The sequence below is a fragment of the Microtus pennsylvanicus genome, chromosome 8, assembly GCF_037038515.1.
Source record: "Microtus pennsylvanicus isolate mMicPen1 chromosome 8, mMicPen1.hap1, whole genome shotgun sequence".
NCBI lineage: Eukaryota > Metazoa > Chordata > Mammalia > Rodentia > Cricetidae > Microtus > Microtus pennsylvanicus.
The window spans coordinates 31,697,487-31,724,670 of NC_134586.1; the positions used below are offsets into that span (position 1 = coordinate 31,697,487).

The 27,184-nt window shown below is 48.1% G+C and overlaps 1 protein-coding gene across 4 annotated transcripts in view; it reads right to left on the reverse strand.

Annotated features, from left to right (window-relative positions):
• Positions 1-2,200: 2,200 nt before the first annotated feature.
• Positions 2,201-27,184, reverse strand: part of Tsen2 (tRNA splicing endonuclease subunit 2) — a 41,765-nt gene continuing 16,781 nt past the window's right edge. For 2 of the 4 annotated variants that reach the window (XM_075983102.1, XM_075983103.1), the window contains exons 5-12: positions 24,625-25,111; positions 23,720-23,797; positions 15,693-15,743; positions 10,401-10,539; positions 5,627-5,663; positions 4,259-4,436; positions 3,420-3,509; positions 2,201-2,605 (exon numbers count right to left, since the gene is read on the reverse strand). In XM_075983102.1, the coding sequence (XP_075839217.1) occupies positions 2,546-2,605; positions 3,420-3,509; positions 4,259-4,436; positions 5,627-5,663; positions 10,401-10,539; positions 15,693-15,743; positions 23,720-23,797; positions 24,625-25,111 (1,120 nt within the window). In that variant the 3' untranslated portion in view covers positions 2,201-2,545. The remainder of the gene's footprint in view (positions 2,606-3,419; positions 3,510-4,258; positions 4,437-5,626; positions 5,664-10,400; positions 10,540-15,692; positions 15,744-23,719; positions 23,798-24,624; positions 25,112-27,184) is intronic. The other 2 variants (XM_075983104.1, XM_075983105.1) reach the window with 1 other exon arrangement.

The window sequence follows — 27,184 nt, forward strand, 5'->3', positions numbered from 1 at the left end:
ATGAAAGGTGTGCACCACCACTGCCTAGCTTCAAAACATGTTTAAGATAAATTGGTGTGTTAAATAAACATCTTGAGTTTAGGCTGGTACGTTTTCACATTTTGTTTTCACATTAGGCTGGTACGTTTTAATAGGCCAGAACACTTGCGGCTAGAACACTTATGACCTGAGTTTGATCTCTGGGACACATCTGATGGAAGGAGAGAGATGACCCCTGCAAGTTCTCTGACCTTCAACCCTGAACATTTATTTCTGTGTAAATGCCCACCTGGAAGAGACTCCTGTGAGCCCGAGGCTCTGAAGGTGTAGGGAGGGAATTATGCCGAGTTAACTTATGACATCTTACTTGTGGAAAGTCCTGAAGGTGGCTTTGTCACAGGGCAGACTTCTAATCTTGATAAACTTGGGCTTTTTAAACAAATGTCTTGTCTCGCACATTAGTTTCAGCAGGGCACAAGCCCTCCAAGGATGAGCTGACACTCTTGGCTGGAAGCCACAGGTAGTATTGAATCAACACCCCGGCTGGTATTTCAGTCTAGCACCCCAACGGTTCTATGGTAACACTGAAGAGCACGTGGTTTGCTATACGATGGCCAAGAACCATGCAAAGAAGAAACATTTCCAAACAGGCTTGAGTAGAGATGCTGTTTCTGGGGCTGGGGGTCAGCCTGCATACTTGGAGACCCTTGTGGATGATAACGCACCTGAGATAGGCTGAGACAGGGTGACAGTGCGGGATGAAGCATCCCTGGGAGAGCTCGGACTGCAGGGCATCCAAGCACTGAGCAGGACTGAATGAAGTGTGAAATGGCTCCTCAAACTCTTGGTTCACTTTCAAAGTTCTGAAAATTGGTGACTCAAAACAAGAAAATCTCCACTCAGGAGCCTGGGGGGGAAGCACATGATGGTAAAATCACCAAAACGAACTCGGAGCAAACATGTCTGCACAGCCCACTGATGCTAGCTAGCTGGGAGTCCCGGCAGGGAGGCGCTGCACTGCTGAGCCTGCTCTTCAGATCACACATGTGTGAAGGCAGGAGAGAGGTCTGGACAGACGCACACAACTAGGATGTGGCACCGTGCACAGACTGTGTGGAGTCAGGAAGCTGGTGTCTTGGTTCATGCCCCTTTCCACTTCTCCAGAATATTATGATGCTGTCAAGCGCCAGACCTGGGCCAGGTGTTTGGACTTTCCAGCCATGAAAATGATGAATCAAATAAGCCTTTCTCTTTATGTGCTATCATCAAGTATTCTGCTAAAGACACAAAAATTGACTAAGATGCCCAATGCCCCTCAGCTTCTCTGATGCCAACAGCTTCTTTGCTCTCTAGCCCACGGGAAGAGGGGAACGATGTCATATTCTGCTAAATGTAAGCTGTATTCGTTATCTTTCCAAAAGCTTCACTGCTCATCTTTATTTTATAAAAAGTTCTTCAAAGCAAAAGCAAGACACATTTTATTTATTTATTTATTTATTTGTTTGGTTTTTTCGAGACAGAGTTTCTCTGTGGCTTTGGAGCCTGTCCTGGAACTAGCTCTTGTAGATCAGGCTGGTCTCGAACTTACAGAGATCCACCTGCCTCTGCCTCCCGAGTGCTGGGATTAAAAGCGCGTGCCACCGTCGCCTGGCAAAACACATTTTTTTTTAACTCACTTTGTAGACCAGGCTGGACTTGAACCCAGAGATCTGCCTGCCTCTGCTTCCCAAGTGCTAGGATTATAGGTGTGCGATACCATGGCCTGGTGCAAGATGCATTTTTTTGGGGGGGGGATTTTTTTGAGATAGGGTTTCTTTGTAGCTTTGGAGCCTGTCCTGGAACTCACTCTGTAGACCAAGTGTGGTCTCGAACTCACAGAGCTCTGCCAACTCTGCCCTGTGTACACTGGACACACTGTGGTGTGCACCTGTCCCTGTGTACACTGGACACACTGTGGTGTGCACCCGTCCCTGTGTACACTGGAACTAGGGACTCAATGATGAACTCGGCGGCACTAGCAGAGAAAAACAGCCGGTACTGGAAGGCGCCTGGAGTGAGCTGTGTGGGCGTGCGAGGCTCAGTGGCAGAACAGGCACTTGGTGTGTGCGAGGCCCTGTTTTCACTCTCAACACTGAAGAAGTTTGAGGAGGGATAGATGGCTAGTCTCTGGGCGCGGGACCTGTGGGAGACCTGGCCTGGCTACAGCAGGAGAAGGGAAAGCAAGAGTGCTGGGATTAAAGGCGTGTACCATCACCACCCAGCACAAGATGCATTTTAAATAGCTGATACTGTAGAATTTTGTGTTCAAGAAGCAAACATGTCAAATAATGAGTTCATTGAGAATGTATCAGTCACTCAGCTTTTCAAGGCTTCCAGACCATCACTGATTTTCAATCATTTTGGTTATTGGTTGAAGTCCTTGGGTTAGCTGAGCCACAGGAGTAGATTTTCCACTTAAAGCCACAGAATATGAGGCTCTGGTCCCCAAACATGCGGATGCTTCTCTGGGAAGATTGATAATGCATAGTCAGAGTTGCTGGTGAACTGCGGACTCTGAGATGAAAGGTCAAAGCTCATCTTGGTCACTTCTCTCTCGCGAAGAAACCCATCGACTGAGAATCACCTCCTGCAACCGAGCAAAAGAAGTCTGGGCGTCATAAAAAGAAATGAGAGTCCCAGGCATGTGACACTATGACCCTCCCACGGGAACCTGTCCACTGTCACCACTGAACTGGTGTCCCAGCACACAGCAGCGACCAAAGCTGGTGCCTGACCCCTAGGTCTGAGGGCACTGACACTTGTTGGTCAGCCATGTGAACTTTGGTTGACATTTTTATGAACCACCAACCTAGAGAAGATCAGAACAAACGGAGGGAGGTGACACTGGGGCCCTGGAGACTGACAGCGGCTCTGACTGGGACCAAGGAGGACACAGCCTCCAGAGAGAAGGAAAGCAAGGCCACACTGGCTGTGTGGGGGAGGTCTTCTGGGCAGCGGCAAAGGGAAGGGTATAGAAGCAACAGCACTAGGGACTCAATGATGAACTCGGCGGCACTAGCAGAGAAAAACAGCCGGTACTGGAAAGCGCCTGGAGTGAGCTGTGTGGGCGTGCGAGGCTCAGTGGCAGAACAGGCACTTGGTGTGTGCGAGGCCCTGTTTTCACTCTCAACACTGAAGAAGTTTGAGGAGGGATAGATGGCTAGTCTCTGGGCGCGGGACCTGTGGGAGACCTGGCCTGGCTACAGCAGGAGAAGGGAAAGCAAGAGAGAGCCTGGAACTGTGGAATGGTGGAGACTACCAGGTTCAGGGGGAAGAAAGGGAGCCAGGTTTACAGGGCCAGAAGAAGCTTTCCGACAAAAAAAGATCCTTCCTGTAAGCTCCAGAAGATGCAGTGCGAGCGGACTCTCAGAAAGCTGTGGCCCTAGTTCTGCTGCACACACCTGAACCTGAATCCTCTTCATGCATTCTGGGGTCTCCATGTCTTTGCTTGTCATGGAAGAGGGCTTAATCAAGTAGCACAGCATCAGCTCCTGCAGGAACAGAGAGACCACATGTGCCAGTGTGTGGAGAGGATCAGGCACCCCTGCCTGTCCCTGTGTACACTGGACACACTGTGGTGTGCACCCGTCCCTGTGCACACTGGACACACTGTGGTGTGCACCCGTCCCTGTGTACACTGGACACACTGTGGTGTGCACCCGTCCCTGTGTACACTGGACACACACTGTGGTGCGCACCCGTCCCTGTGTACACTGGACACACTGTGGTGTGCACCTGTCCCTGTGTACACTGGACACACTGTGGTGTGCACCCGTCCCTGTGTACACTGGACACACTGTGGTGTGCACCCGTCCCTGTGCACACTGGACACACTGTGGTGTGCACCCGTCCCTGTGTACACTGGACACACACTGTGGTGTGCACCCGTCCCTGTGCACACTGGACACACACTGTGGTGTGCACCTGTCCCTGTGTACACTGGACACACACTGTGGTGTGCACCTGTCCCTGTGCACACTGGACACACTGTGGTGTGCACCCGTCCCTTGTACACTGGATACACACTGTGGTGTGCACCCGTCCCTGTGTACACTGGACACACTGTGGTGTGCACCCGTCCCTGTGTACACTGGACACACACTGTGGTGTGCACCCGTCCCTTGTACACTGGACACACACTGTGGTGTGCTCTTAACCATGGAACCATGTCTCCATCTTCTACATTTCCAATTTTAAAAAGGAACTAGGTAAATGACAGGCAAGGCTAAATCCGTGTTACCTTAGAGACGTTCCCTGAGACTCTGCTCAAGGCAGCCAGCGACTTCCAGCTAAAAGGCCTGCGGAGGGAGCCCTCGAAGTTGTCGTCCACGAGCTCAACGATGACAGAATAGCTAGGAGACAAGAGAGGCATCCTGGGAAACCCCAAAATCACCTTGTTCAGAGAGCAGTGTGTCCCACTAAAACCAAGACACAAGGATTTCTCAGTGCTGCTAAGAGCCCAGACCATTAAAGAGAATCACTAATGACAAACCGACGGGAAGCTATCACTCCAGGAAGATCGCATGCTTACTGACATAGGAACAGAAGCGTTTCTCTCTAGGGAAAGCATCAGTTCATACAGCTGCTTGGATGCTCTGAAGACTGCACACAGATTAATGCACACATACATTATGTATACAGTGCAAAACAGAGTCTCACTTTGTAGCCCTGGCTAGCCTGGAACTTGCTATGTAGACCAGGTTGGCCTCAAACTTATAGAGCTTCACCTGCCTCCTCCTCAGAGTGCTGGGGTTAAAGACATGAGCTACCACACTTAGCCGGAAATATGACTTTTTATTTTATTTTTATAAGTATTATGTTTGGCTGGAGAGATTGCTCAGAGGTTAAGAGCACTGGTTGCTCTTCTATAGTACTCGGGGTCAATTCCCAGCGCCCACATGGCAGCTCACAACTGTCTGTAACTCCTGTTCCAAGGGATCCGATACCCTTATGCAGACACATATGCAGGCAAAACATCAAGTACATAAAATAAAAATAAACCATTGGAAAAGTAATATAGGTGTTTGCCTGAAAGTGTTGTGCACCACACTCATGCTTCTGTCTGTGGACGACAGATATTGGGTCCTCTTGTTGAAAGCCACCATGTGGGTACAGAGAACTGAACCTGGAGCCTCTGGAAAAGCAGCCAGTGCTCTTAACCACCAAGTCATCTCTCTAGCTCTAGCAATACTACTGTGTTTAGTTTTTTTTTTTTTAAAGATTTATTTATTATGTATACCACCATTTATACCCACACGCCAGAGGAGGGCGCCAGATCTCTTTACGATGGTTTGGAGCCACCATGTGGTTGCTGGGAATTGAACTCAGGACCTCTGGAAGAGCATACAGTGCTCTTAACCACTGAGCCATCTCTCCAGCCCCTAGTTTTTAGTTTTTGAGACAGGGTTTTACCGTGCAGCCCTGGCTGTCCTGAAACTCCCTTTGTAGACCAGGCTGGCCTTGAACTCAGAGATTTGCCTGCCTCTGCCTACTGAGTGCTCCACCTGGCTAGGAATATGACTTTTAATTGTTTCTGAGACATTGAAAATGAAACTTGAAGCCAGAAATTTCCTTGTGTTTTTTCAATTAATTTAAAAATTTTCCAAACCTTGCATGGTAAAACGGAGGGCCTTTCCGATACAGCACTGCAAAGAGGAGAAAGGAGAAGTTAACCCATCATAGCCAGGCCAGAGTGAGGCAAGCACTCCGCTTTCTGCACGAGGACACTCTGCTCTCTGCCCCCCATGCTGGCTTCACACCCAAACTCCTTCCCAGAAACACAGAAGTCAGTCAGATCCGCTGCCAAACCTCGATATCCTCGCCCACCCCATAGGCAGCTCTCCTGGTGTTGGGACTGAGTCCAGTGTGTAACGTGGTAGGAAAAACATGAAGTCCATAAAATGTACAGTATTTGTGATAACTCAGAGCGAGGGTAGCCCCGTCTGCTGTGGCAGGTGAGCACGGCACATGAGCAAACTTCCGGTTTATTTTAGGGGAAGCCAAAGGTCACTTCTCAGCCTCTTGCTTACGGAAGTGTAGAAATGCAGGTCCTGGGGAGATGGTTCAGTGGTAAGAGCACTGATGAGAACCCGAGTTTCAAACCCCAACACCTCATAAAGGTGGATTATGGTTACACATGCCTGTAACCCCAGCAGCAGGGAGGAAGAGGCGGGGGGTGTGGTGTGCTGTAGGGTGTGGGAGGTGGGAGGTAGATCTTGCTGGCCAGCCCAGCCAAAACAATGAGCTTCTGTTCCGGTTCACTGGGAGATAAGGAAATAAGGCAAAGAATGACAGAAGAAGCCACCTGCCATCCTCCTCTGACCTCCTGATGCATGCTTGCCTGCAGTCATATGCATGTATTGCATGCACTCACATGCTTGGGCTGGCAAGATGTCTCAGCAGGTAAAAATGCTTGGTATGAATACCCATACACTGTGCCCACACCACGGCACATGTGCCCTTGCAAACCTGAGCCCATGCACACACAGAAATAAAAGCTAAAATAAATAAGAAAAAATTCAGCCAAGAGGCTATAAAGATCCATAACCACACACTCCACCCAGTGACCAGATTGCCTTTCTCGTGGGGATCTGACACATGAAGGAGTGAAGCCATACTGCAGAGACCAAAAAGAGTCTCTCATTGAAGGAGCCTAGGCCTAAGGACTGTACACCTCCACAGGGGCCCTTTGGTGGCAGGTACTGGCTAGCTGCCCACCATGTTCATCTCGCTTCCTCCAGGCAGTTCCTGAGCAGCCAGGCCTGGCCCTGTGCTGTGTCTTGTGCCATGAGTTCAGCACTTAGTGAGTGATCCTAAGAGCCCGTGCTGAAGACAGCAACCGGAAGCCGGGACCCTGAGCACCTGACAGTGAGTGATCCTAAGAGCCTGTGCTGAAGACAGCAACCGGAAGCCGGGACCCTGAGCACCTGACAGTGAGTGATCCTAAGAGCCTGTGCTGAAGACAGCAACCGGAAGCCGGGACCCTGAGCACCTGACAGTGAGTGATCCTAAGAGCCTGTGCTGAAGACAGCAACCGGAAGCCGGGACCCTGAGCACCTGACAGTGAGTGATCCTAAGAGCCTGTGCTGAAGACAGCAACCGGAAGCCGGGACCCTGAGCACCTGACAGTGAGTGATCCTAAGAGCCTGTGCTGAAGACAGAACCAGAAGCCCGGGACCCTGAGCACCCGACAGAGTTCACCTGGAGCTAACCGGAGATGCTCATGGGATTTCATGTAAATAAGAGGGAACTCTATAATAAGCCCCTAAGCCTTAAATAAACAAACAATGAATGCCACAGCCAAGCGCCGAAGGCCAAAATCTATAAGTAACCTACAGCTATGCCACTATTACTGCCACATGCTAGCCCCGTGACACTGGATGCTCCTTTACTCCCCATTAGAGGAAAGGTCAAGGAAAGTCCGTTCCCCTTGAGCAATAGCCACAATTTCCTTTTGGAAGACAGTGATCCTGGAGCCAGTTCAGGACCCCAGAACACTGCAGAACCCCTTCACCTAGCCTGCTGTTTCTAGCCCATTTCCTGTGGTCACATTCAAACAACTCTCCACTTTGGGGGTACAGCAATGGGATGAAGGTGGACCCAGGACCATTGCTTCCGGCCCAATCTCTGACAACTCAGGATGTGAGACTTCAGACCAGTTACCTCTCTGAACTGCTTTCCACAGTGACACACACATGTAATCCCAGCTAGGCAGGAAGCTGAGCCAGGAGGGCTGTTCAGCTGTGAGAGTGCCTGGGCAACGTGATGAAACTCCATTTCAAGACACAAACAAAAAAATTAATCATCCAAGGGTGAAGCTTCAAGAAATGAAGGTCCTCTCTACCCCCTGAATCCATGTCAGGAACCAAATTCGTATCTTCACCCCAAATTCTGGGGGGCTCAATGCTTAGAGTAAGTCATGAGTCACGTGGACATGCCTCGGACAGCCCTTTCCAGAAGTGCTCTACACAGATGTTTCCTCAACATCACACGACAGTGATAAGACAGATCTCAGGCGAATGAAGTGATGGAGGAAGGTTATTGGTTAAAAAAATAAAGAAACTGCTTGGCTGGCCCTCATAGGTTAAAACATAGGTGGGAGGAGTAAACAGAACAGAATGCTGGGAGGAAGAGGAAGTGAGCTCAGAGGCCATGCTCCCCTCTCCAGGGCAGACGCCATGAAGCAAGCTGCCAGGTCAGACATGCTGAATCTTTCCCGGTAAGACTGATGCTACTCAGATTATTAGAGATGGGTTGATCGGGATATGAGAATTAGCCTGTAAGGGCTAGAGTTAATGGGCCAAGCAGTGTTTAAATAAATATAGTTTGTGTATTGTTATTTCAGGGCATAAGCTAACCAGGCAGCTGGGAGCTGGGTGGCAGGAAAGCAGCCCGTAGCTCCTACAACAATGAAGAAGCCAGCTAAGGCCACGCAGTTGATAGGAAGTAGATCTGGCTGTGACCCAGGAGCTCTGTTACCCATGCTGCATCTCAACATACTGGACAGCCTTGCTGATCGCTTCAGCTTCTATTCCACTCTCGGGATGAGAATGGTGGAGACCTGTCAGGTAGGTGGTGTGGCTGTGATTGCAGGAGTGAGGATGAGAGGAAGTCAAAAAAAACAAAACAAGGCCATCCTCAGCTCAGGGCAAGCTCAGCTCACCCTATCAGCCACGTGTGCAACAACCAGGATGGAAGAAATAGGGATGGGCACATAGCAACCGACCGGCTGCTGACCAGAAGAAGAGTTCCCCCTGCAGACTATCCCACAATTCCAGGTGTTGTGACTATCCTTGGAGCCAGGCAACTCTCGGTGGGGTTCAGCTGTGCCCCCTTGGAAATGGGTCATCTCAGCTAAGCTTGTTGACTGTTTATGCCCACCATGGAGGGGTGGGGATGGTCATGAGACCCTCACCTGAGTATCCAGCACTCCTTACCACCTGCTGTATGTAACTTTGCCTTAATTACATGTGGCCTAGGGGAGGGACTAGCATATATAGGCCTGGGAAGACTAGGGTACAGTGTGGCGTGGGGCCCATCTTTGGGTCTATGTGATGAGCCCTCATCCTTTCTAGGTGTGGCATGTGGGGGGAAAGCAGCACCCACAACACTGTAAGTAGCCCCTCACCTAAAAAAACAAAAACAAAAAAACAACCAACTGACTGGCTCTCCAGAGTGAACTTTGGCAGAACTGTCCTTCAGTTCCTCACTGGGACATTAGGACATAAGCAGGGGTGGATGTTGCTTATGCCTCCACCTGGGAAAGAATTCTAATAGCACCAGGTTAAACACAGTCTACTTTAGAACATTACAATTTTGATCTATTTTTAATTTTTTATTATCTGGATGTTTTGGCTGCGTGCGTTTTTGTGCTCCACGTGTGTGCTTGGTGCCCAGCAGAGGCTCAAGAGGAAGTAAGACTCTCTGGAACTGGAGTCACAGATGGGTGTTGTCTGCCATGTGTGTGCTGGGAATAAACCCAGTTTCTCCTCCATTCCAGGCCTCTTCAGTCACTGGTAAGACAGCACTCAGAGAGTCTCACTAAACCAGGTCACTTCAAAGATTTTTCATTTGTCCAAATCCAAGACCCAGGCCCAGCCTGAGCCCCTCAAGACCCGTGTTCTCCACACTCTTACCTCTGTGTAGTTCCTGAGACTGGCCTTTGCCTCTGTGCTTGCTGTTTGCTCTGCCCAGCAAGCCCTTCCCAGATACAACTCTCTCTCATATACTCACAGTCCTTCCCAGATACAACCCTCTCACACTATCCTCACAGCCCTTCCCAGATACAACTCTCTCATATGCTCACAGGCCCCAGGGGATCCCTGCGGAGGCAGTGACATGAAGTTCCCCTGCACACCAGGATCCAAAGCCTGGAAATGACTGGTCCTGGAAACCACTAAGGCACATGACTGTTTCTCTCCACGGGAGTGATGAGCACCGGGACACAGAACAGCAAAGGCTGCCACGAGGAATGAGTGTCACAGGATGTACAGCGCCATACTGAGAGTGTGTTCAACAGATGACAGCTGGGGCCATCATCGCAACTCCAGGATTCTTCTCATTTGGGGGATGAGGCAAGCGAAGCTGCAAGGACACAGCTGACCAAAATCACACAAGACCATGGCTGAGGTGCAGTCAGCAGGTCCAATGGAACTCTTGTCTGTGGTAAGAAAAGCCTGCGTCTGCTTGTAGCTTCCTCAACATACTGCCTTCTCACTCTGTGGACTTAACCCATCCCATCCAAATACCCAGCATTTCTATTCAAATCATCAACAGCACAGATGGCTAGCCCACCCTCCCAGGCAAAATGTGCTGACCCCATCCTCGGATCTGTCACACACATACATACATACATACACCCCCCCTCCCCAAGAGCTACTCACACAGATCTGTTCCGTACTTGAGCCCCACTTTGGGCACCCAGCCTTTGCTTCGGAAGTAGTGGTAGGCCATGTAGGTAGTCCTGAAGGTGGGCTGGACTGCGGTGAAGGCTTGCCAGAGCTTTACTATCGTTAAAGGCTCCTAGAGTTGTTGTTTGAAGAAAAGACATTAGTTTGTGTGTCTTCACTCCCACTCGGTAAGCGAGTATACATCTAGACTAGCAGGGTACCACAGCAGCAATAGAGGCAAACAAGAGGGGTTTCATTCAGGAGACCTGACCCACACTGACTATACGGCAGCAACCACTATGTATGGCTGCTCGTAACACAGGTGCTACTGTGAGGTCTATCTCAAACAAGAGAAAGCAACATGAGCAACCTTGGTAATTTGGGTCATTTTAATTTAATCACACTTTTTCCCCTTCAGTGCTGGGTGTGCAAAACAGGTCTTGTGAGCACTTAGGCATGAGCTCTACCACTGAGCTACAGCCCAGCCATCCTACATATGTGCAGTTAAAAAAGCTATGCACATATTCTCAGAATTGTTTTTGTGGGTGTGGGGATAGTTTTTTTTTTTGAGACAGAGTCTCACAGCTGTAGCCTAGGCTAGCCTTGTACTTGCAGTCTTGTGTCTGCTTCCCATGGACTACCAGAAAAGTCTCCAACGACCCACATAGCGCCTACCTAATGCTCTCACTCATCTCTTCTGAAGCAGGACTTCAGAGTGGTGTGGGAAGTCCTTCTGTCTATGTATTTATTGCTTTTATTGGTTAATGAATAAAGAAGCTGCTTTCTGCCAATGCCTTAACAGAATATAACTAGACTGGAAGATTGATGGAGGAAGGTCATTGGTTAAAAAATAAAGAAACTGCTTTGGCCCATTTTATTGGTTAAAACATAGGTGGGTGGAGTAAACAGAACGGAAGGCTGGGAGAAAGAAGCTGAGTCAGAGAGTCGCCATGGTTCTCCCACTCCAGACAGATGCAGATTAAGATCATTCCTGGTAAGCCAGCTCGTGGGCTACAGCAGATTATTAGAAATGGGCTAGTCCAGGTGCGAGAGCTAGCCTAGAAAAGGCTAGATAGAAATGGGCCAAGCGGTGTTTAAAAGAATACAGTTTCCATGTAATTATTTCGGGTAAAGCTAGCCGTGGGGGCAGCCGGGTGCTGGGGACGCAGCCCCGCCGCACCTATTTCAACAGAAGATTATATATACACAGAGTCAGGAGCCGCCATGGAGCCGCCAGAGGAGGAACCTTGCTGGTAAGCCACAACCACGTGGCAATACACAGAATAATAGAAATGGGTTAGTTTAGGATAAATGAAATTAGTTTAGGATATAAGAGCGAGCCAATAAAAAGCTAGAGTTAATAGGCCAAACAGTGATTTAATTAATGCAGTTTCTGTGTGATTATTTCGAGTCTGGGAAGCCATGAATGAACAAGCAGCTTCCAACAACAAATTGGAGCTCCCTGTGTCGACTATATCCACATAAAACCTGAGAAAGCTTAAAAAGGAATTCTAGATACAAAAGAAGAGAGTTAGGCATGGGTTTTTGGTAGCATCTTCTCAGGTGGGTCTCTTTGCTAGAAGCAAGCAGAGATGCGAATCTTTTAAGAGAAGGCTTCTTGGCTCACAGGTAGCAGCAAAAATTGCACAGCTTCTTTAAAAAACTTCAGAATTTGGGTCTAAGGATTTGTTGCTTTGGAAAAAAGGTTCTTCCTTTGTTTCCACAGATGAGAACCTATGGATTCCTTCCAGACTAATGTGGTTTGACGGACCAAGACCCCCCTCAAAGGTCGCCGTGAATGCCCCCCCCCCCCAATTACTTTGCCAAATAAACAGTCGGAAGTAGTTTGGAGAGAACTACATCCAAATTCCCAAATATTGTTTATAAATGTTTGTTTACATTTAAAGGGGGATATATAGATGTGAATACTTTGCATTGGTATGGATCTTGGTCTACCGATACAAATTTTAGGTCAATTTTGTTATATGTATATTTTTGCTCTTGATTAAGGTACTGTGTGTTGCAGCTCATTTAAAAATTCAATGTAAAATAAAAAAATATTTTTTAAAAACAAGGGCTGGAGAGATGGCTCATGGGTTAAGAGCACTGGCTGCTCTTCCAGAGGTCCTGAGTTCAATTCCCAGCACCCACATGGTGGCTCACAACCATCTATAAGATTTGGTACCCTCTTCTGGACATGCAGGACCCACAGGAAATGACTGCTGAACTTGCCTAAAGGTGAGACAATCCTTCAGGGTCTCTGCTTCATGAAAGAGTCTGCTAGACATTCTGCAGGACACAGAAGAAAGTGACTGACAAACTGCCAATATAGGTGGAACCGTCTTTGAAAATCCTGCTTCATGGAAAAGTTTGCTGTATACTATGGGCCTGTAGGCTGAATATGGGATGCCCCATCATTACAGAAGAACTTTGGGTGACTGTCCAGGCAGCAAGATGTCTCTGTCAATTTTAGAACTTTGGAAGTTGCTTACAATGAACTTTCTGTTAACTTAGGTAATATTATATCCTTCTGGAATCTTTGATGGAATTGGAGAATTTATAATTAGTTAGTTTTCCTTAGTTATGATAAAAGACAAAATAGATATAAATATTGTAACTGTAATTCTTGCTTAATAACTCTTTTGTTATATGTAATTTTACTATGTTAAAGTTAAAAATCTTCCTTTTCACTTAAACAGAAAAGGGAAAATGATGTGGGAGGTCTTTCTATGTGTTGCTTTTATTGGTTAATGAATAAAGATGCTGCTTTCGGCTAATGGCTTAACAGAATACAGCCAGTCTGGAAGATATATATATATACACACATACATACACACACATATATATGTACATGGAGTAGGAAGAGGAGAAAGATGCAAGCCACCAGCCAGAACCTTGCCAGTAAGCCACAGCCATGTAGTAATACACAGATGAATGGAAATGGGTTAATTATAGATATAAGAGCTAGCTAGCTAGCAATACGCTTAAGTTATTGGCCAAAGAGTATAGTTATTGAGTGATTATTTAGTGGTCTGGGAATGAACAAGTAGCCTTCGCCAACATTAGAGAACCCAGGAAAGGAAATGCTGAGTCCAGGGTGCAGCTTAGTGATGGAGCATGGGCTCAGCACACATATGTTCCAGGCTCCATCCTTGGGAGAGGGTGAGGGAAAGGAATGAGTGTTCTGGTGGAAGCACCACCCCGGCCCCTGGCATCCATGTACCCAAAAGTCTGGAATATTCTGGTGGAAGCTTCACCTCAAGCCCTTTCCCTCATCTGTCTCCGAAACCTGCTGCATCTCAGGAAACCCGCCAAATGATGACCCCTCCCCTAGAGATGTTCAAGACCATTCCCACAGGGTATTTAAACTGCCCTCCAGAATACAGACATGTGGATTTTGTTGGTCTCTTCCCTGAAAATCATCTAGGAGAATTTTACCCATTAAACATGGGCTTTTTCTAATTCAATTTGATTTGGTTTGATTTGGATTGCTGTGTTGTTGGAGAGGCTTATAGGGTGCAAAAACTTTTCAATGAGAAACAGCAAAGGTCAAGGGGTCAGAGGCCATGTATAAAGGTGGGGATCTGGGTAATGACATTCTGGGCAAAGGAACCAGCGTGTAGTGTTGAGCTCTAGTGCAACAAGCCCACTGGAGTGTGTTAGCATACACGGTCCTTTAGTGAGCAGCTACTGCAACGCCAGGCCAGGTGAGGAAGAGTAAAAAAATAATTCTGTAAGTGAAAGTTTCATTCAAGACTCAAAGATGATTCCTGGCTCCATCTCAGCTTTCAGATAGGAGAATGGCCACCTGATGGTGCAGTCTGATAACCCAGCTGTGGGCACAGCAAGCCGTATAGCGCTAACCTGGCTGTGTTCAGGCCACCTGAGGGTGTAGCATAACCCAGCTGTGTCCAGAAAGGAGACTTGAACAGAACAAGACTGCTTTTCAGGTTCCTTCAGAAAACAGTCACGAGTAACTGGATGGGTTTGGAAAGTGCCTTTCCTGATTCTATTGCTTGGGAAAGATTAACCCCTTTAGCTGGCTGGGCCACGGCTCACTGGCAGAGCATGTGCATAGTATCAACAAGGCCCTGGACTCCGTCCCTAGGTCACAAAATAGCTCTTATAAACACCTTGGGTTAGTTTCTGTTCCTGTATGTGTGGCTTCAATTCCTCACTAAGTCTCCCTAAAAAGGTGGAGTCCTAGCAGGGTGCCTGGGGATCCCTAAGAAGCAGACACAAGCACTTCCTCTGCTGTTTGTCTCCCTTCTTCTTCTTTCTTGTATCTTACATACGTTGAATAGGCATGACATCAAGGAAAAAAAAGGCAAAGGATGTCCAGTGACAGGCCACCCCCTTTCATCTGCCTAGAGGTCAGCAAGGACAACGCCCTGGCCAAGGTGAAACCACAGATTTTGAAGTCACCCAGGTATGGGTTAACCAGCTGATTCTAACCACACTAGCCAGGAGGCCTTGGCTGAGTTACTTATTTCCCCAGGGCCTCAGTTAGCTTGTTAATGCAGCTCCTATTAAGAGGCAGAAAGGATTGGAAACAGCACAGGCAAGCTGGGCTCGCACATGTAATTCCAGCACTCAGTGAGCTTCAGGCCTGCCTAGGCTACAAAGGGAGATCTCAACTCAAAAACAAAAGCAAAGGACTGGAGAAATGTCTCTGTCATAAGTAAGAGCACTGGTCCAGTCTCAGCATCCGCATGGCAGCGTAACTGTCTGTGCTCCAGTTCCAGGAGACCAAGGCTCTCTCTGGACTCTGTGGACCAAACACGAATGGGCTGCACAAACATACAGGCAAAATGCCTATACACATAAAAAATCAAACAAACAAAAAACAAAACCAAAATATAAAAAAATCCAAACAAACAAAAACCATTGAATTTAAAGGGTTCCTATACATACATGTGTAGGAACCACACATGGGTGACTTTGATTATTCTTCCAGTGCTGGGGATGGAACAAGGTCTCAAACATGCCGAGCAGGCTCTCTGCTCCTGAGCTGCTCCCAGCCTGCAGAGCTTTACTTTTTGCTAGTGATTTTAGTAGCATCCTTGCACTTCCCACAGGTCCTGAGAAAGACACACTCTGAAAGGTTCACCCTGGCTTGTGCCTGAACTGCTCCAGCTGAGGCCCCAAACCCAAAACTTACAGGAAAAAGATAATTCCTACTTTTTTTCAGTCAAAGTTGACACATTTGTGCTACAGCTCCATGGGAAGGGGCTCAACCTACTGTCAACAGGGGAACTGTGAGATTATATGCATACAGAAACTTACCTTCTCATAGTAAATACTTAAACATCCCAGGGCGTATGCCAGGAAGAAAGCCTACAACAGAGCAGGGGAGTTCCCATTAGAAGCAGTCTTTTAGGGTGGGCAGGTAAGCAACCGCCTTGCATGCCCATGGTTCACCCCAGCATCACCCAACAGAAATAAAAATAGCTTTCTGATGAAGCCAACATGCTTTCAAATGCTGATCCAATCCCAACAGCTCCATGTGGTGGCTTTTGTCCCAGGCAGTCAGGACTTACTATGGTCCTCAGGCCTCAGGTGCCCAGGAGATGGGTGGTGGGCACTACTAAAAGAGAGCTTGTAGTGACACTGGCTTACTGTGTGTTTTACTGACACTGGTGCTGCAGACTGAGGACCTCCTCCTGCATGGCTGAACTACCCTACCAAACAGTATCCCCGTCTGACTGTCCTAACATCAAAGCATTTGAAAAGGCATGAGACACGCTGCCCATAAATAATTACAAAGAGTCCCTGCCTCCAGGTTCAGGGCAGGAGGGCCCTGGAGTACAAACAGGACTTGGCTTTTTTCCTCACTGTCCCCTCTTGTCCTAACCTGGGGTACGTGTAGCAACAAGGGGCCAGAAAGCTGAAAGGTGAATTAGTGTAGCCCCTCAGTGACCTCCTTCGAACCACCCAGAGCCACTGGGCTGATGCTCTCCAGAGCTGCAGCTCTCCAAGGCTGTCTGCAGGTCTTAGATCTTAAACTCAAAAAGCTATCTGCCTCATTTGTGTTCCTGCTAGGTGGGGGGACACAGGTAGAGGCAGAAAAGCCCAAAGCCTCTGGTGAGACCATGGCAGAGCCCATCACAACCAGACCTCACGGTGATTGCGAAACAGTAGCAGTATTCTCACTCATTTGGAAAATGTTGTGGAATATTAGTTTACAATGTGTTACACTCCTTTATGCGGTGGGATATTTGTTTAATATGCAAAGATGTGCTGCATTCTAATGTTGCATTTGTTTAACTCTGTGAAGCTGTGTTACTGTGCCTGTCTAAAACATGCGATTGGTCTAATATAGAGCTGACTGGTCAATAGTGAGGCAGGAGAAAGAAACAGACAGGGCTGCCAGGCAGAGAAAAGAAATCGAAAAGAAGGAGAAGAGGGAGTAACAGAGAAAGGAGAGGAAGACGTCTGGGCAGCCACCCAGCCAGCCATGGAGTAAGAAGGAAAGGAGGGAACATAGACCAGAGAAAGGTAAAAGCCCAGAGGCAAGAGGTAGATGGGATGATTTAAGTTAAGAAAAGCTGGCTGGAAGTAAGTCAAGCTAAGGCTGGGTATTTATAAGTGATAATAAGTCTCCGTGCACTCATTTGGGAGCTGGGTGGTGGCCCAAAGAGCAAAGTGTAAAAAGAGTCAAACACTAACCACAGGGAAACAGTTATTCTCATAGAAATATTGTTCAGAGCAGGCATGGTGTCTCAGTCCTGCTCTTGGAATACGCCCAGCCCTTCCACTCTGGCTGTCTACCATGTTAAAGGCCCTTTCCTCACCATAGGCTCAAGCAACTCTTCTGCCTGTCTCCTCCAGAGTGCTTGCTTTTGTCTGGAAATGTCTTTCGCCCATGGATGTCTCTGAGGAGAAGACCACAGCAGGCAGAGCAGCCTGATGCTGTCCCTCAGCCTCTAAGAGTGTCTCGCTTCCCTTTGGTGAGGGTTCAATGCTTGTGCTAAAAGAATGAAAGGTACCCGACTCCTGCCTTGGCTTAGGTCCAGGCAGTTAGATCCACTGGGTGTTCTGCACCTGCTGGGCTTGCTTTCCAGGGGCCTACCTGTCCTGAGGGCTGGTTCTTTCTGCTGCCCATGGCCCCACAGGCCCCACAGGCTTCACAGGCTCGTCTTGCTTTCCAGGGGCCAACCCATCCCGAGGCTGCTCTGGTCCTCTTAGTGCTACCCACAGACCCACAGACCCACAGGCCCCACAACCTTGTCTTGGCCTCACCCTTGTCTTCACCTTTATTACTACTGAACACCGCAGTTTTTGGATGGACCAGGTGACCAGAAACACAATGGAAAAGATAAAGCTGTCGCCCCAGAGGATAAGTTCCCTTCATATATTTTTTTTTTTTTTGCCAAATTTGTATTTCTTGGTTCAGAAAGGTGAAAAAGAAAAAAAAAGGTCTGCCTCAGAGGATCAGAGTGGAGATGGAATAAGGTCTAGCAGACCTGGGTTCAAGCTTTCATTGAGGTGGTTTAAATTGCTTTTATTTTCAATTGTTATTTTATGCATATGGGTATTTTGCCTGTATGTATGTATTTAAGTGTATCACGTGTGTTCCAGGAATCCAAGGAAGCAGGAAGGGGGCATCAGATTTCCAGGAACTGGAGCCACCATGTGGGTAATAGGAACAGAACTTGGGTCCTCCTGAGGATAAGAGCCAGTGCCCTTAACCCTTATCTCTCCCATCTCCCTGAGGTGTCTGCGAAGCTGGCATCACCAGCAAGCGTCTTCCCCTTTTGGGTGCTCAGTGGAAGTGAACCTGATGACAGTTTCCATCATAGGGCTTGCTCAGGTCAGGGCTCACAGCACTGGAGAGCCAGTTCTCAAAGGCAGACCTCTCCAAAGCTATGGAGCAGCCTGGCTCAATGATCACATGAGAGAGAGAGAGAGAGAGAGAGAGAGAGAGAGAGAGAGAGAGAGAGAGAGAGAGAGAGAGAACAGAATCAGCCAAGTGGTAGTTAGCCGTGAGCATGGCTCAAGAGCCCGTCAGGGAAGACGCCGGCTGTGGAAGATGCTATCTGTGTTACAGCTGTCAGCGTCCAACAGAGGGACAGGCAAAAGCCTCTCAGGTGATGCAGTCACTGTGAATTCTTAATTTATGATGGCATCAATAATTTAGAGAAAAGAGAACTTGCTGTGGGGGAGGGAATGTGGGCTACCAAAGAGTCATGAACTGCCGCCAGGAAGGACGTGCGCAAGGGCCTTGCATTTGCGTTAAGTTAATGTGATATCTGATACTGAACATGAACTCAAAGAGAATTGTTAGCTCAGCAAGCAGAAGGGAGCCCATCTGAAAGACCCGCCCCTTCCTTAAGCTTTCCCTTAGCAAGCCACACCCTTCTACAAGCTACAGTACAACCAAATTTTGCTGGAGCTCATTTTTAAATTAAGAGGAAAGACAAACAAACAAACAAACAAACAAACGAACGAACGAACCTGTCATTTTGTGCCAGGCCAACAGAGAGAATCAGAAGCTAAACTGGGGCCAAGTCCACCAGGATGCACCATCCAGGTGAGAAATGCGCTCATCGCTTCATGCCTTCCAGGACAGGCACCTGACACATGCCATATCTCATCTGACTTTCACTATGACCCTCTCAGGGAAACATCCCGGAATGTTACTATCCGAAAACCAAAGGGATGCTACCTCTTGTGTGCTATGTTGATGAGGTCAGCATTTTCTCCCTACTTACCTTTTCTGTTTTTTGAGACAGGGTTTCACTGTGTATCCCTGTCTGTCCTGGAACTTGATATATACACCAAGCTGACCTGGAATTCACAGACATCCCTCTGCTTCTGCCTCCCAGTGCTGGGATTAAAGGTGTGAGCTACCTTGCTCAGAACCATTTATCTTTGTCTATTAGTTCACTTCTATCTTTAACACGGCGGGGAACAAACCCGGGGCTGCAGGCATGCTAAGCAAATGCCGTGCCACGGAGGTATGATCCCAATCACTGTCATCTCTGTGCCACGGAGGTATGATCCCAATCACCGTCATCTCCGTGCCACGGAGGTATGATCCCAATCACCATCATCTCCGTGCCACGGAGGTATGATCCCAATCACTGTCATCTCCGTGCCACGGAGGTATGATCCCAATCACTGTCATCTCTGTGCCACGGAGGTATGATCCCAATCACCGTCATCTCCGTGCCACGGAGGTATGATCCCAATCACCATCATCTCCGTGCCACGGAGGTATGATCCCAATCACCGTTATCTCCGTGCCACGGAGGTATGATCCCAATCACCGTCATCTCCGTGCCACGGAGGTATGATCCCAATCACCATCATCTCCGTGCCACGGAGGTATGATCCCAATCACCGTCATCTCCGTGCCACAGAGGTATGATCCCAATCACCGTCATCTCCGTGCCACGGAGGTATGATCCCAATCACCATCATCTCCGTGCCACGGAGGTATGATCCCAATCACCGTCATCTCCGTGCCACGGAGGTATGATCCCAATCACCGTCATCTCCGTGCCACGGAGGTATGATCCCAATCACCATCATCTCCGTGCCACGGAGGTATGATCCCAATCACCGTCATCTCCGTGCCACAGAGGTATGATCCCAATCACCGTCATCCGTGCCACAGAGGTATGATCCCAATCACTGTCATCTCCGTGCCACAGAGGTATGATCCCAATCACCGTCATCTCCGTGCCACAGAGGTATGATCCCAATCACTGTCATCTTACTTAATGCCATCTATCACTGGCAGTTCCCAGCAAATGCTTCAGAGTTCAGGCTGTAGAGTCAGAGGGCTGAGGTCCAAGTACTGATCTTGAGCAAGGAACTTAACCAACCTGAGGTTCAGTTTCTTCCCCATCAAAGAGCTCACAACAGGATCTAGGGCTGTATGAGGACTCGAGATAATACAAACAGGTCCTTAGCAGAGACACTGAGACCAGCACACACACTATTCCATTATGTGTGACTTCCTCTTGAGCCCTGGAGCTGAGCCCACATAAGCATGGGCCAATGAGCACCCCTGTGGATGTTCCCTCTTCCATGAAATGGAACAAGCACAGTGCAACCCCGTATCTGGAGCGGATAATGCAGGTGAGGCAGACGGGGTAGGTGCTGCACAGGAGCTCCCTTCCCCGTCCCAACTGCAGATCCACAGGGAGGATGAGGTCTTTTTCCTGCTCACATCTCCAGCATTCTTTCGGAAATGCTGGCCGAACAAAAGACCACAAAGGGAGGGACACACCCCTGCTGGCGTCATTCCCCCAAGACCCCACCAGCTTCCCTTTTCCCAACAGCCAGTCACAGCGTTTACAAGGAGGCTCTCACCACCTAAGGATGGTTACTGTGTGCAAAGGATAGAGAAATCATGGTACACACGAACAATGGGATTTCATTCGACCAGAAAGAAAAATGAAACGATACATTTGCAGGAAAATGGAGATTACTGTGTGAAGCGAAATCAGCCTGCCTCAGAAGGCCAAATTCTGCAGGCCCCCCCCTCATCAAATGTAGACTCTGTATCTACATTTGCGTGTGTTAGCATAACACGAGAAAGGATGCCGGAGTGAGAAGAAGCTAAGATCTTCCAGGGGGAGGACAGGAAAGAAAAGAAGGTAATGGGATCCAGGTGAGAGCAGGGGGTGTTTATCTGAGGGCAGTAAGGGGACAAAGGGCGGGGTAAAGGAGTGAAGGGACAATGAGATGAGAACAGAAATAAAATATATCGGCACACACGTATGAACATAATGAAGCATACTTTGTACGTTAACTTAAATTTTTAAGTAAAAAACCAAACCCAAATCTATGTGAAACAGCTGGCCTTCAACTCCTGATCCTTTTGCCTCCACTTCCCAAGCACTAAGATTACAGGCATGTGCCACCATGCCTGGCACCTCTTTAACTGCCCTGAGCTGTGTACACTAGGAGGCAGGATCGCAGGTCTCTTTCCACATAGTTAAGGAGCTGCCCAACACTGCGGATCCATTGTCTTTTCTTCACTGACAGGAAATGAGATTTTTACTAAATACTGACTTCCCATCTACATACAGGTGGTCTGCTTTAGTCTCTTTGGGCCAATCTTTTCATTCTTAAACTTTTAATTATTCTAACCTTATGTCTTTTACTACCAGCTACAAAGAAGTTTGTTGTTTCAACTGTTTTGTTCTTGGGCTGGGTAGGTCAGTGCCTCCTCTTGCCCAGCTTACACGAAAGCCTGGTTTGGCCCCAGCAGCAGCACTTTCTCATGATTCCAAAAGAAGTTTAAGAACCAACGCCAGGGAGAGCTGATCCTCTCTTTTTCCTGCTGGTCCACAAGCATGGTCTGAACCAAGCAGATCCTCAGTGCCAATCAGGGGAATATATTAAGGCCATGCATATACTGTGAAGCTGGCCTTAAATATGGCGAAGGAGGAAAATCCGAGCTCTCAAAAAAGTCATTCAGGCCGGGCGGTGGTGGCGCATGCACTAGGGAGGCAGAGGCAGGCTCTGTGAGTTCAAGGCCAGCCTGGTCTACAGAGTGAGTTTCAGGACAGCCAGGATCACACATAGAAACCCTGTCTCAAAAATGCAAAAAACAAACAAACAAAACCCCAACAATCAAAAGGTTGTGGTGAAAGTAATTTTACAGTTAGGATCAGTATTTTAATAGTAATAAAAGTGATCACAAATTTCTGTGTGGAATTGTAGTTACTCAAATCAATGGAGTGTGATGCTGGCTCATTTTGTTTTTGTCCCGGCCTCCCTGTCCAGGAAACTAAAAATGTTGTACGCAGCATCCAGCACAGAGGTCACATGCGCCTGTTGGTACAAAGGGATGTGGCCGGGGCAACTAGATAATGGAAATTTGAACTTATTCAAGTTTAATTAGTTTAAACTGAAACAGTCACATGAGGCCAGTGGCTACTGAGTTTCAAGGTACACCATCAGCCTCAGGGGGAAAAAAAAAAGGATAAGGTGATGTCCCCCAACAGCCTCCCCACTTAGATCTCTATCACTGGCCTTCCTGCAAGGAAGAGAAGCATGGTCCAGGGAACGGAGGGTTAGACACAGCCCTGGACGGACCACCGGGGATGAACACAACACACTCTCCGGCCAGAGACCTACATGTCTGTCACTAGCCATGGAGAAGGGAAGGGCCCACTGCCTCCCACAGCAGAACGACAGCTGTGTGCAGAGGAATGGGAGCAAGAAGGGAGGGTTTCAGTCACATGGGATCACAGCCAGAGGACGACATCAGAGGGGCAGTGAGGTCATTTTTTGGAGAACACTTTAGAACGTAGCTAATTCAGTGAGGGGAGCACGCTAAGTGATTCTACAGATGGAAATGCCTAGAACCAACTCACTCAGCAGGAAGTACGTGATCAGATTCACACAGCATATTAAAAACAGTAGGTTCTGCAATTTAAAAAACTCTAATTCTCTCTCACTTTTTTTTTTATTTTGAAAGAGTATGAATTTAAATTTCTGGGCTCAAATGATCAGCCATCTTCAGCCTCCCAAGTAACTAGGACCACAGGTACATGTGGCCACACCAGGTAGACTGTGTGTTTTTATTTATTTATTTATTTATTTTTTTCAGTACTAGGGATTGATGCAGGCAGGTACTTGGCCAATGACTTTTGTTGCCAGCCTGGGTTACACACTTCAAATGAAAGAACAGTTATTCTAATTAGATCTTAATAAAGAGGAATTTTTAAAAAGCCTGGGCATGAACACACACCTTCAATCCCAGTACTCAGGAGGCTGTCAAGGGGATCTGTGTGTTTGAGGCCAACTGTCTATATAATGAGTGCTTGGACAGCCAGAGTTATGCCATGAAACAAACAAACAGAACAGAACAGAAAATCCTGACAATATTCCGAAACCTTGAGGAGAAAAGAAGAACTCAAGTTGGGTGTGGTGGTACGTACCCAAATCCTAGGACGCCCAAGGCAGGAAGGCTGTGAATTTAGGCTAGCCTGGGCTATGTAGCAATAAGCTATCTAAAAAAAGGAAGAATGAGGAGGAGGAAAAAGAGGGGGAGAAGAGAGATAAGGGAGGAGAGGGAGGTCTCATACAAACTCCTTAAATGTTCAATTCTCCTATTCTTTCCTGGCTGAGGGTCTGAACCCGGGGCTCTCACACCATTTCAGTGATTTCTGTGAGCTACAGCCAAACTCCAACACTCTCAGAGCCAAGGGAAGAGGCTGAGGACCAGCATCCAGGCAGGTATTTCAACATTTAGCATTCTGTGCAGAACCGCTCTCTGAGGAGGGTTCAGATGCACAGCGCACAGGGCGAGACTCACCCAGGGCTGAGACAGCGAAATACATACATACCTCTTCTAGGCTGAGCTGCAGGTATTCAAAGATCCTGTATGGGTTTCTCCTGCACACCAGTCTCTTTTTTTGAAGCAACTACAAGGAAGGAAGGAAGAAAGGAAGAGAATCAACCACCTGCACACAGGTGAGCACCACCTGTCACGAAGACTGAATCCACAAACACTTCATACACTCAATGCTGACACACTGCTGTGTAAAACAACCTTCGTGGAAAAGGAGGGTCTGGTTTTTCTGCTGCTAACACTACCCCATGGATTGTTCCCGCAGATGTGACAACTCCGCAGCTAAACAGTGTCTTCCACTCCTAAGCTGTGTACCTGTTCTTAGATGTCAAAATCTTCATCCTCTTAGCTGTACCCGAGATCAGGCAATTACACTGTGTTTCTTCTCCCAAACAAGACACAGAGAATTACTTGTTTTAACTTAGTTGTAAAAAATTTTGTTTAAAATTTGAATTTAGTGGAAACTGTCCTCACAACTGCCGTGCAACAGGGGCTGGGCTTCAGTGGTGGCCTCAGCAGCACCATACGGGCCCAGAGTGACAGCAGGCCTGCCCAGCAGCAAGTGAAGGGCACCCAGTGGGCAGACATCTGCTGGCCAGCAGCAGGTGGCTGTGGAGGAATGACGGACAGTCTCGTATCTCCAGGGGACATGCCCCCAAAGTCCCGGGGGACGCTGCAACAGTGGGTAGCACTGACCCCACTGCTATACCCTACCTACCCGCATCCAGTCACAGCCAAGTCTGTGTCAGTGAGGGACTAACAGTGACGGACAGCAAAGGAGGGGAGCTGAAATGGAGGCGGACTCTCTCTTTACAAAGCCAAGACTGACAGCAGCGTTCTCAGACTGGCCAATGGTCACTGACGCCCAGATGAGGGAGCATGGCACTTTGTTCTACATACCTTCTCATCTGAGGCCTCCTCCTCCTGGACATCACACAGCTCTTCCTCAACGAGCACATACTCGTGAGCAGCCTTTTGCTTTCCTGCCGCCTGGCTGCTGTCTTCAGGCCAAATGCCATCCTGGCAGGGGACCTGGGGCAGAACTGTGGTGTCCTCTATCACATGTCCATTAAGGCTAGACGGACTAGCCAAAGTGAGTGTGGCATGGCCAGGCCCCTGTAGGCTGTCCGAGTGTGTGCTGAGACCCTCACCATCTGATGGTCCAGCATCTCCAGTGGTCATAGAGAGTTTGTCCTTTCCCACTCTGCCTTCCAGGGAGGAGCTGGCCTCGGAGTTGAGTGGATCACGCTGTGGGGCCTCTTCTTTCCCCTTTCTGCAAGGAGGCTCAAGTGGTTCTGTGTAGTCTCTAAGGATCTTCTGCAGAGTGCTCTCATCCTGGCCCTGTCTACGCATGAAGTCCATGGCCCATTCCACTCGATGCTGATACCTGCCAACAGAAACACCAGCAATAACACACCTGTCTCAACTCTAAGACAACAAAATGACCAAGAAGCCTACAAGATGGCCTGTGAAGATGTTGAGTATTCCTGAACGGTGGATTACAGGTAGAGCTTGCCTCCTTCACATTCTCCCACATCTAACTGTCCAGCAACAAGCATGTATCACTGGCCCTTTGATATCATTTGCTTACTTTAACAGAATTAACCCCCATTTAACAAAGTGTGAAAATTTATGTAATTTAAAACCAAGAGACGCTGGTAAATAAGGCAGAGAAAATATCACCTTTTACTGGGATCCATCTTGACTTATTTTTAATCTTGGTTATCACATTGTTCCTTAAGGCACCCCTTTCATAGTATAGGCCCTTCGTTTATAGCACTGGAACGTGAATTTGAATCACTGTTTTTCACAGCATCTAAGAACATCACTGGATATGGAAAGAAATGATTTGCCTTATATACGGCTCGACTTTGCTTTCTGTTGAAATGAAACACTTTGACCAAAGGCAACTCGGGGAGAATGGGGTTTATTTCACCTTAGAGCTTACAGGCTCCATGAGGAAGCTGGGGCAGGAGCTCCAGGCAGGACCTGGAGGCAGGAATGGAAGGAAAGGCTGTGCAGCAACTTTGTTTACCAGCAGCTCACTCTCTAGCTCGGGGTCAGCTAGCTTTCCTATACAGCTCAGGCCCACCTGCATAGGGATGGCACCACCCACTGTGCTCTAGACCCTCCTCTATCAGTTGAGAAAATGCCCTGTAGACTATTCTGACAGAAGCCACCAACTGAGGTTTCCTCTTCCCATGTGTCAAGCTGACATTCAAGATTAGCCACCACTAATTATAAATTCCCCATAAGAATCTTGAGAGTATAGTAACATATTAAATTTATACACTCCGAGGGCTGAGCACTCACCAAGGTACAAAGACTATGGTGAAGACAACAGTGCTGTATCAGGACATTGCTGGTTTGCGTTCCTGTGACATCAGAACCTGCTGCAAACCAAAGACCAGCAGAAGGCTGACCACAGCAGCCAACATCCATGGCTCTGCCCTCGACCAAGAAGACACATGTAATTTCATTCCTCCCCTTATTACACCTGTGTTCAGATGCCTGGATATATCAAGGTGCAGGAACTGTCATGCCTCATACAATCCAGCAGGCAAATTGTCTTTTGCACCCAGAAAGACCTGTGTATGCTTCCCCTTGGCTCATCAGAACCCCAAGCTGTTCACATTGGTCTTCCTACACATGGATGACCATACACCCCTGCCGGTGGCCATGTCAGAGGAGCAGCAGGTGGCAATGGAAGTTTATGGTGTTGGTGTAGGGTAAAAGGGACAACTGGAGCAGGAAACCAACCAATCACTGAGCACCCTGACTCTGAGCCCAGAGCCAGTGAAAGAAACATCTTTATCCCTGAACTCAGAACTAAAGACATGTGCCCTGGCTCTGAAACTAGTGTCAAAGAAACACACTTTGTCCCTAGAATTAGAGCCAGTGAAAGAAATATGTCCTGGTCCTAAGATTAAAGTCAAAAAGCTAAAAAGGACCAGTGCAAGAAGCACAGTTTGGCTATGAAGTCAGAGCCATCTCTGCCCCTGACCAGCTAAACTGACCAATCCCTGAGTAGGGAAAAAGTAACCAACCCCGTCTCCCTGGAAAAACTCTGCCCCTAAGAAGCCCTACATAAGCCTCTCCACCCCTTCAGTTAAGAGCTGCCCTTGCGGAAAGCCACTCTCCTGAACGCCTCCTTCCCAAACAAATCTCTTTTTCAAGAGTCTTGGGTGATGACCTTCATTCGCCAGTACAAAGCAGAAGAACCTGGCTGGGACTTCTCTAGGGGACTGAGCTGAAAAACCCTGCTGAGACCTCCCTAGGGGGCATCAGCAAGGTGGAGCACAACAGAACCTTGCCAGCAGAAGAAAAGTAACAACTTTTTGAGGGAGCCAGAAGAGATTGCTACATTTCTGCAGGGGGCTTCCCTTTAGCAGTGTTAGCAGAAGAAACGTCTTGGGCTAGAGAAGAAGCAGATAGCTCTGCTAGGATGCTCCTGTAAGGG